This window comes from Cygnus olor, chromosome 7, assembly GCF_009769625.2.
Source record: "Cygnus olor isolate bCygOlo1 chromosome 7, bCygOlo1.pri.v2, whole genome shotgun sequence".
NCBI classification, from domain to species: Eukaryota; Metazoa; Chordata; class Aves; order Anseriformes; family Anatidae; genus Cygnus; species Cygnus olor.
In genome coordinates, this window is record NC_049175.1 from 38436761 (window position 1) to 38448754 (window position 11994).

Sequence of the window (11994 nt, forward strand, 5' to 3'; positions counted from 1 at the left end):
CAAGTGAACTCACATGTGCATGCTGCAGCCAGGGGCTCAGTGCAGCCCTCCGTAGGTCAGGGTGGTTGGAGTGTCAAGGTGGATGGGGAGGGAGTGGAATGATGCCACGCTGCAAATGCTGGCAGGGCAGGGAGAGGGATGGGTGCAGGCTGCACAGGGACATCCTCTCATGTGCATCCGTTTCTTGCTGCTAACTTGCCTCTGCACACTTTGTTGACCGCTGGCATGTGCATGGTGCTCAAGAGCCAACACAATGGCACGCAGGGCTTGTGTGGGCGTCTGGGTGTCTGCTGGGTAGCTATGTTACCCCACTCACCCATTTAGGACCATTGCACTCTACTCTGGAACCCTGAGAAAACCATTATGCCCCACGCTCCTTTTGTGGTTCTGTACTCTCCTGAGACTGTGACAACTGCTCGCACTGAACCTGCACAGCATTGCAACCACAACTGGTACTGCCCATCAATGACAAAAGCACTGTACTGCAGCACCCAGGGTTGTACGCCTGCAGTAGCATTCCCTGCAGTTCCTCTGTCCAGCTACCGCTGTTATTCCTTCCTCTGTCCCACTCGTCTTTTGATCTTTTTTGATTCCTCTGCCCTTCTTTGTGTCTGTCTTCCTCTATCCTTTCCCCTGTTCTCATAACATCTAATCTAACTCCCCTGTTTTAGTTTAAAAACTCCCTTGCCCTGTCATTATCTGTCTGAGCAAAAAGTTGCTCTCCATCTTTTTTTATAAGCCACCTTTAGGCACTGAAAGGCAGCAATCAGCTCTCCCTGGAGCTTTCTCTTCTCCACGATGAACAACTCCAGCTCTCTTGGCCTGTCTTCACAGGGGAGAATTCCCATCATTTGTTTTAACTGTGGTTGGGTTATGCGTTTCCATTAACGAGAAGACGGTTAAGGCAATTACTCCACAACTACCCAAGGCAGCGATAGTGAGAAGCCCACTTCCAGCATCCGTTCCCCGCACAGGGATGGACGCAGGGACGGACGGACGGATGCTGCTCGATGCATTGCCCCTCAAGGGGAAGGGGAGTCGCTGTGCGTCCATGGGTGCAGGTTCCGTAGCGGGGTGGGTGCAGAGGGGGCAGGGGCGGGGGGCGGTTGGCCCCATGTCCATCGGCCGCTGGCCCCTCGGAGTGCGGGGGCAGCCCTGCTGGGTGGGGGGGTGGCTGCCTATTGTGGGACCGGGGAAGCAGCCCTGCGCTGTCTTTGCTCCTCGGGCAGGGGCGGCCAGTCTGTGCGGGTGGAGCGGAGCAGTGGGCGAGCAAGGCCAGGGCTGCTTGTGGTGGCGCAAGTGTGTGGGGGGACTGGGGGTTCCCGGCAGGACCCCCAGGGCAGGGGAGGGCGTCGGCGAGGCCGGGTGCGGCAGTTCACAGGGTTCTTTCACTCACAGGGTTCTTTAGGTGGGTCAGAGTCTATGGACTGATGCGTTTCCAAGTAGAGACTGGTACGCGCTTCTTTTTGAGGTAACAACTAGTAGGACCTGTTAGAGTAAACCAATCTAATAGTAGGTGCCTGTATTGCATGCAGCTCCTCTTCAGGTGAGTAATTGTTACAGCATGTTTACGGATAGGATGGCAATGTTACTTTGTGTTTGCTTTGTGGATCTGGGTCCCTTACGATTTTTGCAGGATTACAGCGCAGATGCTATGCAGTATGCTAAATGCATACTTCTATGCATTTATGGCCTTGTGGCATTTTTGGACTGCGGGACTGCAGGACTATGCGGTTTTTTTTTGTTTTTCTTTTTTGTTTGTTTGTTTGTTTGTTTCCTTGGGGGGGCGGCTGCCAGTTCTACCGTTGTTTTTTTTTTTTTTTTTTTTTGCGGTGAGGGCGGCTGCCAGGTCTACCCGGGGGAGGGTACCTCCCCTACTAAGGGCGGAAGCGGCTACGTGAATGGGAAGGAGCCGAGGACGTAAGTGACGTCAGGGCGTACCTTAACATAGGGCCAAAGCGGCTCCATGATTGGCTGTACCATGAGGGCGGAAGTGGCGTCAGGGCGAGACTTCACTGAGGGCAGGAGTACACCATGGTTGGCTGGGAACCCTGAGGGCGGAAGTGATGTCCAGACATGCCTTCCCTGAGGGCGGAAACGCTCCGTGATTGGCTCGGAGGAACCCAGGGCGGAAGTGCCGTGCAGGGCTTGCCGGCACTATGGGCGGAGGCTGCGGGGCCGGACCGGGCTCGGGCCGGCGAGGCGCGGTGCAGCAACGAGGTTGGTGGTCGGGGCCGGGCCGGGCCGGGCCGGGCCGGGCCGGGAGGGGGCGAGGCGGCGGGCGGTCGGGGCGCCACGCGGTCGGCGGCTTCTGCGGAAACGGCCCTTGTGCGGGGCGGGGGCGGCGCCGCGCCGGACCGGACCGGACCGGACGGGGCGTGCGGCGGGGTCTGCACCGCGCGGGGCTTCGGGGGGCTGGGGGAGAGGGGGGCGGAGCGGCGGGAGGCGGTGCGGGGGTGGGGGGGCGGCGCAGAGAAGGGGGGGGCGGTTGTGTGCGCTTGGCCGACTCCCCTCTGGGTTGGATGGACTGTGCCGTCCCGAGGCATGCTGGGAGCTGTAGTTCTGTGGTGCGCGGCCGGTCTTTCCCCGGGCCGGGGCCGGGGCCGGGGCCGGGGCCGGGCCGTGCGCGCCGGGAGGCGCAGGTCGCCGCTGGCTGCGAGCGCGGTCGCCGGCGGTGAGGCGAGCGAGAGTCTTCGGGGGTGCTTCCCCGGAGCGTCGGGCCGGGAGGGGTGGGGGCTGCGGCGGCCGGGCGCGGGTCCTCGCTGCGCTTGATCGCCGGGCTGCGCCTCGGAGGTTTTCCTCTTCCCGCGTGCTGACAGCCGGCTCTCTCCTTTTTCTGCGGCTCACCAGGGCAGAAGCAGCTCCCTGCCGCTAGGACCCCTGCGGGGTTTGTTGCCGAGCGAAGGTGGCGCACCGGCTACACCGAGGAAAGCTGCAGCTGGCGTGCTGCAGCCGCGGGTTTCCCAGGAGAAAGAGCAGCCCGACTGTCCCAGCTGTGCAGGTAAGTCGCAGCAACCTTTGGGTGAAACCGAGGCGTGCTCGTAAACTTCCTGCAGCCCAGGCTCAAAGGCTTAATCGAATGCGCTGAAGCGCGAACCGCTCGGTGCGGGGAAGCGCAAAGGAAAGCCGCGTAGCACCTGCCAAGTTGTAGGAGCTTCTTAGACCTAGAATGAATTGGCCTGTCGAGCTCTGTCTCTTTGTTGCTCAGTCTGTGGTACGAGAGGCTAAACTTTGCCCCGCCTCAGCTTTCAGAGTTGTCCTAGAAATAAACCGGGGCTTGCGGGGCTTTCCAGAACGCTGGTTGTGGTCGGTCAAGACAGACGTGAGAGGCAATTTCTGTCTGTCCATTGGTTACGTCCCGAGAGTTTTGCTTGAACTGTGTGCAATAAAAGAGGCCTTGGGCCCGTACTGAGCAGCGAGAGAAAGCAAAACTCCAGGTAAGCGCTGGCCGTGGCAAAGTTGCTTGGGAATTGAGCGGCTGGGGGTCTTTCCAGCAGAACTCGGTGCGCAGACAGAAACGTGACCTTCGAGGTCCCTGTCTGCCTTGCGTTGAAGCTGTGGTATTTGACCCCTAACTGTATGGAGTTGCTAAATCCTAGAGGGGATGATAGAGACGTCCCTGGTTCAGCCTTTTTTGCCACAGTCGTTGCAGAAATTTTGGAAAAGTGAGTATTATCCCTCTCTTTAAATTCACCTTTTAAAGTATTCTTTCTGCAGACTCCTGTCTGTGGTTTAGGTACTTGATTTGCGTGAAACAGAGCCAGACTTTCCTATTAACTAGCGCCCCGATTGAAATTCCCTGTCGTCGGAGAACAAGAACTATAAATGGTGCTTGGCAGTTCAAAATCTCTTGGCTTCTACGGAGGCTAACTTGCCAAAGCGAATAGGAAGTAGCGTAAAGTTCAGTAAAGACGCTGAATAGAAAAGGTCCTCTTCTGGACGGGAAAAGAGCTTCGCAGAACACGAGCTCTGTTTCCCGTAGGGCTCCCTGCTTACCCACCCGTTCAGCGATTATTGCAGGCTTTGACTGGTCCCCTCAGGTCCAATATCGCACAAGCGTTGTGCCGCAGATGGTACCTTAGCTTACTTTCCATCTCGTGCCGCGTTACTTATACCCGCAGAAGACTTACTTCAGCGTCGAATAAACCCCGTGCGAAGCGTCCCCGACTCATGCCGGTGGGACCATCGCGTTGTGGCTGGTAAAATCCAGGAACAGGACGATGCTTGGAAGAACGTAGCCTATGGAGGAGCAGGCAACAGTCTCCTGTTAGGCAACAGGTTTTCGAGACTGGTTTTCCCACCCCCCTGTGCATTTTGAAGGAGGCAGTCCCTAAGCTGATGCAATCCAACTGCATCTAAGCTGTAGGTTGTTACTTCCATAAGCTGTAAAGGAACTTAACGTGTTGTTTTTTGTTTTTGTTTTTAAATCGAGGCTCGTGTGCGTCCGTTTGCCTTGTCCCGATGGCTGGTGTAGATGATCGCTCACGTGCCCCAAAGCTCCTTGTGCTGATGTTGGATGTGCCCCTCGGCAAAGGACTGCATCCCGTGTGTTCAGCTTTTCTTCCTTACCGTGTCGTACGTATGTATGTATTTATTTACTTTTCTCAAAGAAAGGGTGGATTTTTCATGGGTCTCTCTGTGAGCGTACCGAACAAGGCCGCAGTAAATACGCGTAAGCGAGCAGGCTGCAGCGCGTACTGGACGGTATCAGAGCGCTACCCTGCTAGCAGTGGAGAGCCAGGTGAAGGTGTCCAGGGTAAGGGCTTGTTCTGCCTCAAGTGGAACGGAAAGTTTCTGAAGTTGAGCATCCTGGGGGAAGTTTGTAGGACTGTTGTTAGACGATAAAAGTCCAGATGGCTGTCGACGAAGGGGATTGTCCTGGTTTCAGTCAGGACAGAGTTAATTAACTCTGTCCTGACTGAAACCAGGACAGGATTTTGTTGGCTCTTTTAGATAGCTGTTCCTACCGAAGACCGCATCGGTTACAAAAGGTAGTAGTAACCTCGCAGTCTCTACGTTCTGTAGCGTCTGTAGCGAAATAAACTGGCGGATGAATAAATGAGCAGGTACAAATACACGTGACTCTACAGCTGAGATTAAATAACGTGCAGTTTCTTCTGTGTTTTGTCTTTCAAAGCACGTCGTTGCTGAGCACCTGAGCTTTTTGCTCGCGTTACCGAGGAAAGGAATGGCCGCGCTTCTTCCCCCCTCATCCCTCTCTTTTTTTTTCTCTCTCCTCTTCTCCCTTGATGACAGGGACTCAAAATGTTTTCCTCGGATGTCCACGTGAAAGTTTAAAAAAAAAAAAAAAAAAAAGGCGACGGTGAACACTGACAGAATTGGGTGACTTTTTCAAGGTAGAGGGCAAAGAACGCGGAAATTTCTAGTACGTTAGCGTTACTCTGTTAACAGAACCAACGTACAGGCCGCTTGCTGTTCCTAGTTTTTTGGTTTGGTTTTCCTTTCAGCAGTCTCCCCAAAGGCTTTTCTGGACACGTTTTGTATCTTTTTTTGTTCTTCCAGGATTCATTCGTCAGCAAAGACGACCATGAAATCCGAGGGCTGTGGACAACCATCTACCAGATGGTTGCTGCAGTTGCCTTTGGTCACGTCATTCGTGCTTTTAGCTCGCCCTTTCCTTTATCTGGAGTTGAATTTTTCTTGCAGCGCTATGTTTGCAGTGGTAACATTGCTGCCGAGGTGTTTTTTGACTAAAAATGATCTTAACTGTAGTAGTGAATTCACAGAGTGTGGCTTTGTGTAATGATCACAACTTTTTTTTTTCCTTTGTCACAGATAGGAGAAAAGCTCTTTCCAGAGAGATGGAGAAGGAATTAATTATACCTCTGCCTCATCCTGTGAGACCAGAAGACAATGACTGACTAACTGTAAGCTGCGATTCTCAGGAGTCGCATGGCTGAGAGTCTCGGGTTCCTTCTCTGCCTGCCCCCCAGGGCCTTAGGCATGAGAAATCTTAGGCTTAATGTTTTTGCCTATGAAATACTGTCGCGTTAAGGGGCATAGCTGACTAACTGTTACGGTTCTGGTCGGATTCAGGGTACTGAACTATCACGGTCACGGGTTCACCTAAATAACGTAGCACACCCTCTCTCTAGTCGCGTTCAATGAGAACTGTCACGGCTAGGAACAATGCACTGAACAGCAATTTATTACAGCAACAAGGACACAGGTTCTTTGGATCGCCGGCGGTAAATTCACTGTCCGCGAAAGCAAGCGAGCACGCGTGCTCAGCGCTCAGTGGTCGCACCTTGGAGGCACGGAGCTTTTGGGATGGAGGCGTGTTTTGATCTTATGATGATACTAGAATGAGCAAAAGTTCCCTAGAGTACAGTGTTTTGTTAAAAACATGACAGGTCGTTGACTCAGGGTAGCAAACGTGCAGCTTATCGGTCTCAGTGTGCACAAGAGCATCGGGTCCCCATCTGGTCGCAGAGCCTATCCGTGGTGTTTCCACTCCGCCTTACGCTCCGTCCTGTTCCTTAGAGTCAGCACACCGCGTTCCCCTGGTGCGATAGCATGTGAAGTTGGAGGCCTAGGGAACGCTTAGGTAGCGCAGCTGCCCTCCACCCTGAAAGCTTCTTCAGTGCTGTACGCTTTCTTTAAAAGGTGAATATGAGTTTAATTGGCCTAGTTACTTCAGGCAATTACTCCGCAACTACCCAAAGCAGCGATAGTGAGAAGCCCACTTCCAGCATCCGCTCCCCACGCAGGGACGGACGGGTGGACAGACGGACGCCGCTCTTTGCCTTGCCCGCCAGGGGAAGGGGAGAACGACCGGGCAGGGAGCCCCACCGCAGCCCCCCTCCCGGGAGTCCTGCACAGCAGTTTAATAAAGTTTGCTTTCCGGCCCGTGCCCCCTTTGGTGGTTGCCGCCCCGGTAAGTGGCTGTCACCGTCTGCGTGTGGGTGCAGGTTCCGTAGCGGGGTGGGTGTGGAGGGGGCAGGGGCCCGGAGGGGGGGTGGCCCCGTGTCCGTCGTCCGGGGTGCGGGGCCAGCCCTGCCGGGTGGGGGGGCAGCTGCCTATTGCGGGACCGGGAGGGCAGCTCGGTGCTGTCTTTGCTCCCCGGGCTGGGGGGGACTGCTCTGTGTGGTGGGGGCTGCTTGCAGAAGCGCAGGTGGGGGGGGGCTGGGGGTTCCCGGCAGGACCCCCAGGGCAGGGGATGGCGTTGCGGAGGCCGGGTCCCGCGGGATTGGCGGCTGGGGCAGGGAAAGGCCAGGCAGGGATGGCACGGGGTGGCAGGCACGGGTCTGCGGGTGCTGGGCTGCGGGTCAGGAAGCCCGGGGCTGGCTCCGCGGCGTCCGCAGTGTCAAGCCGCCAGGAGCACCTTCTCCCCCAGCAAGCCGGGAGTTGTGGTCCTTGGGCTCAGAGCTTCCCGTTGCCCATGTTGGGTTCGTTATTATTATCTCCCTGCCTTTGTTATCCTGGTAAAAAATGTACTGTTTCAGCTTGCCGTCGGTCAGCTTCCCAGCCGTGAGCGGCACGTTGCCCAAGGCAGATCCTGAGGCCTCCCTGAGGCGGCGTGGGGTGCAAATTTCTGCTGTTTTCGTTTGTGCTGCTTCTGGGAAAATGGTGTGGGAAGCTGTGCCTGCTCACCTCGGGACGCCCCCTGTCGGCGAAAGGCGGGTACTGCAGGCGGCGCTGGTCCGCGCATGCGCGGTGGAGCCCCCGGGCGCCCTCTGCCGCCCCCTGTCGGCGAAAAGCGGGTACTGCAGGCGGCGCGGGGAGGCGCATGCGCGGTGGAGCCCCCGGGCGCTCCCTGCCTCCCCCTGCCGGAGAAAATCGGGTACTGCAGGCAGCGCTGGTCCGCGCTTGCGCCGTGGCTCCCCCGTGCACCCTCTGCCGCCCCCTGCCGGCCAAAGGGGGGTACGGCAGGCGGCTCTGCTCCGCGCATGCGCGGTGGAGCCCCCGGGCGCCCTCTGCCGCCCCCTGCCGGCGGGAAGGGGGTATTGCAGGCGGCGCTGGTCCGCGGATGCGCGGTGGCGCCCCCGGGCGCCCTCTGCCGCCCCCTGCCGGCCAAAGGCGGGTACTGCAGGCGGCGCGGGACGGCGCATGCGCGTTGGCGCCCGCGTGCGCCCTTTGGCGCCCGCGTGCGCCCTCTGCCGCCCCCTGCCGGCGAAAAGCGGGTACTGCAGGCGGCGCGGGGCGGCGCAGGCGCGGTGGCGCCCCCGGGCGCCCTCTTTCCCCCCCTGCCGGCGAGAAGCGGGTACTGCAGGCGGCGCTGATCCGCGCTTGCGCCGTGGCGCCCCCGGGCGCTCCCTGCTGCCCCCTGCCGGCCAGAGGCGGGTACTGCAGGCGGCGCTGGTCCGGGCATGCGCGGTGGAACCCCCGGGCGCTCCCTGCTGCCCCCTGCCGGCGAAAAGCGGGTAATGCAGGCGGCGCGGACAGCGCATGCGCGGTGGAGCCCCCGGGCGCTCCCTTCCTCCCCCTGCCGGCAAAAATCGGATACTGCAGGCGGCGCTGGTCCGCGCTTGCGCCGTGGCGCCCCCGTGCGCCCTCTGCCGCCCCCTGCCGGCCAAAGGGGGGTACGGCAGGCGGCTCTGCTCCGCGCATGCGCGGTGGAGCCCCCGGGCGCCCTCTGCCGCCACCTGCCGGCAAAAAGCGGGCACTGCAGGCGGCGCTGGTCCGCGCATGCGCGGTGGCGCCCCCGGGCGCCCTCTGCCGCCCCCTGCCGGCGAGAAGCGGGTACTGCAGGCGGCGCTGGTCCGCGCATGCGCAGTTTTTTTTCCTGCGAGTGATGGTACTACATTGATTTTTTTTTTGGGGTGTCATCTGTTATGCTGCTAGATTTTTCTTCCCGTGTAGAAGAAGGGTTGAGCTCATTCCAGTTAGCTTCAGTAACTTGCTTTCTCATATTGTCATTTCAATATCCAAAGCTGAAGCAAAAGCATTGGTATTGTTGCTGCTAGACAGACACCAGTTCTCCTGTCTGCACTCTGCATGCTGTTCAGATAAGCTAGAAAAAAATAAAGGCAAAGAAAAACAGCTGCTGCGCCTCCTGCTCTCTTTCTACTTTCTCGTGCTTTGCCCCTCCCCTTTCCCAGGTGATTGGGTTTGGGTTCCAGGCAGAGCTTAATGGTAATTGAGTCACAGGCATGCCATCAGAGAGCTCATTCTGCCTGGGCTGCGCTTTGGGGTAAGTGCTTTGGTTTTCCTTCAGTCAGTTGCAGGGGTCTTTAGGTGGTTAAGAGTCTACGGACTGATGCGTTTCCAAGTAGAGATCGGTACGTCCTTCTTTTTGAGGTAACAACTAGTAGGATCTGTTAGAGGCAGCTCTGGGGAGGGCTGACAGAGGGCCCGAGACTGATTAAAGAGGCAGGATCCATGAAGTAGCGGGGAAGGGAAGAAGGTAGGCACTCCGGGTTTAGGAATTGATCCGGTAACTCTGTGCAGAGACCAAGGTAAGAAATATTAAGTATTGCCTTGGGGGTCGGGTGGGACTCCGTGTGATGTGTGACTGAGACATACTTTTGTACGAAGCGAGTGTGGAGAGTCCTGATCTGCGGTTCCGTAGCTCCGCGAGGGGCGTGGCCGGAGACAGCCGAAGCGTGAGATAAGAGAGAGAAAGGAAGCGTCTCGGGAAATTTGGTGTACGGTAGCCCTTGCACGGGGAAGTGCTTGGCAGTACACCAGGGAAATTTGGTGTACGGTAGCCCTTGCACGGTAAAGTGCTTGGCAGTACGCCCCCATTTTCCAGAATCGGAACGTTAGTGTGTGGTACCCTGCAGGAGGGAAATTTCTGTAGCAGCACACTGACAAGGGCTAGGAAAAATGGGAAATATGAGTTCCAGGGGACAGGGAGATATCCCTGGGGGAGTGCCTGCCGACAGGTCTTCCTGAAGAATGATAAGAAACTGGAAAAATAATATCAAAATCAGAGGAGATGATAAAAGAAAGAGGAAAAAAAAAAAGGTTAAATACTGTGTATCAGTCAGGACAAAAGAACCAATTAAGGAAACAGCAGTATTTTGGCCAAAATACGGGTCTGATGAAAATTCAGGCTTTAAATTTATACATAAACAATAAGATTCCTTTTTCGGAGAAGGAGCCAAGTTACGCTCCCTATAATCCTAATATTGCACCGGTGGCAGCAGCAGTCGCTCCAGGAAGGGAGACAGGGACTGTAATTAACACTGTCCCTAGAGAAGGAGCGTACTCTAGGCTCTGGCAAGAATTAGAACAAGGTAGAAGAGATGCTGAGAATTTTGCCTTCCCTGATACTAACAGTACTAACGCTAACTGTCTATCCTCTTAGGTGAACTCCCCCCTCTCCTTACCGGCAGAGAGGTTAGGAGTTTTAAGGAGGAGACGAAGTCCTTAGTTGAGGACCCCAACAGGCTAGCTGAACTCTTAGACCAGTTCCTAGGACCTAACCTACGCTCTTGAGGGGGAATTATGTCTATAAGTATGTTGTTTACAGGGAAAGAAATGGGAATGATCGGGAGGAGAGCTGCTATACAAAAATGGGAGAGAGCTCATCCTCCAGGACCAGGGGTAATACCGGCAGGGTAGAAATACCCACTTGCTGATCCTGGCTGGAATAATAATAATGCACAACACACAAATCATATGAGAGATTTGGGGTCAGAATGAGAAAGTACTCGTGGATGAATCCCAAGGACCTGGTATCCCAAGGTCTCTTGAAAGTTCATTTTGTGATTAAAGCCTGGCAAGATACACAGAAAAAGCTCCAGAAGGTGGGGGGATGTAGTGAACAGTCACTGTGGGGGGCCCTCCTGCGGGAGGCCCTGGAGGCGTATATCGGGTGGGGAGATGAGAAGGAAAAGCAGAGAGCGAAACTAATGGTATTGACGGTGTAGCAGGCAGTGAGGTGGAGGGTTGGAGAAAGAGGAAGAAAATCTTCAGGGGGAGTCAGGGCCAGGATGGAAAGGAGAAGAGAGATGAAGGAATGGCAGGCAAGGAAAGCTCAGGGACAGGCTTTGAAGCGTGGCCAGGCTGGCCACTTCAAATAGGAATATCCGGAGTGGAAGAAGGAGGAGAGAAGGAAAATGGGAAAGTACAGGCTGGAGAAAGATAGAAGTGTTAAAAAGGGTTATTGAAGGTGTTAAAGGTGTGGTATGTAGTGTTTGACAGAGCTGTTTGAAGTTGAACGAGTAGGGAAAGAGGATGAAGGCATTATCTAAGTAACAGTCTAGAAGTTTTGGTATATTTGCTGTGGTGTTTGGTCAGTTTCCCAAGTACTGGGGGGGGGGGGGGGGGGGGGGGGGGGGGGGCCGCCGCCCCCCGCCCCCCCCCCCCCCCCCCCCCCGAACCTTGCTATGTGAACCCAATACACTGGGGCAGCTAGATCATTTAGATCATTACTGGCTTGTAAAGTATCAGGGATTAAATTAACTAATGAAACCCTAAAAGTGATGGGGGTAGAAGGGGCTGGGATAACAGTGCCACTTTTGGGGGATACCAGGCTGAGAGTAGGGGATTAAATGATCGCTGGGCAATTACTGTATGTACCAAAGGCAGGGACTAACTTGTTGGGAAGGGATTTGATGATGACATTGGGCATTCAAATAGCAAATTGTTAGGCTGGAATAACAGTGCTATTAATGGAGTGCTCTCAGGCCCTGAGAGCAAAGATCTATTCACCTCTGACTGGAAAGACCCGGAAATGGGGGCGGAAGCAACAATACGGGCGGACAGTTTTACCTCAGGGGTTTACAGGGCCACCAATTTATTTGAGCAAGTTCTAGAACAGATTTTGGAGCGATTACAACCTCCCGAGGAGGTATTACTGTTACAAATATGCAGATGATCTTTTATTGTCAGGACAGGAGAAGACAGTTGTGAAGGAAGCTACTGACAAGCTATTCGACTTTCTGGGAAAGCAGGGCTTGGGAGTATTGCAAAATAAATGACGATATGTAGAAGGAGAAGTCAGGTATTTAAGGCATCTAATGTCTGAGGGAAACGAAGAATAAATCCAGAGAGGATTCAGGGAATTGTTGAAAACTAAGACAG

General features: G+C 55.6%; 1 protein-coding gene across 4 annotated transcripts; it reads left to right on the forward strand.

Moving 5' to 3' along the window:
• The first annotated feature begins 1974 nt into the window (after positions 1-1974).
• Positions 1975-6874, forward strand: LOC121073407. 4 transcript variants are annotated; one of them, XM_040564257.1, is made up of 5 exons: positions 1977-2220; positions 2851-3001; positions 4433-4579; positions 5797-5873; positions 6176-6874. In XM_040564257.1, exons 1-5 carry the CDS (start codon positions 2077-2079, stop codon positions 6314-6316), a joined length of 660 nt encoding a protein of 219 aa, XP_040420191.1. In that variant the 5' UTR covers positions 1977-2076; the 3' UTR covers positions 6317-6874. The 4 variants fall into 4 exon arrangements, with proteins under 4 accessions (XP_040420194.1, XP_040420191.1, XP_040420193.1 ...); XM_040564258.1 differs by lacking the exon at positions 1977-2220 and adding an exon at positions 2493-2679; XM_040564260.1 differs by having other exon boundaries at positions 1975-2220; positions 4433-4583; positions 5797-6874.
• The last annotated feature ends 5120 nt before the right edge of the window (positions 6875-11994 follow it).

Coding starts and splice junctions, on each gene's coding strand:
- LOC121073407 (XM_040564257.1), top strand. CDS start 2,077: ATGCCTTCCCTGAGGGCGGAAACGCTCCGTGATTGGCTCGGAGGAACC. Junction 3,002..4,432: donor CGACTGTCCCAGCTGTGCAG/GTAAGTCGCAGC, acceptor TTTTAAATCGAG/GCTCGTGTGCGTCCGTTTGC. Junction 4,580..5,796: donor TCTTCCTTACCGTGTCGTAC/GTATGTATGTAT, acceptor CCTTTGTCACAG/ATAGGAGAAAAGCTCTTTCC.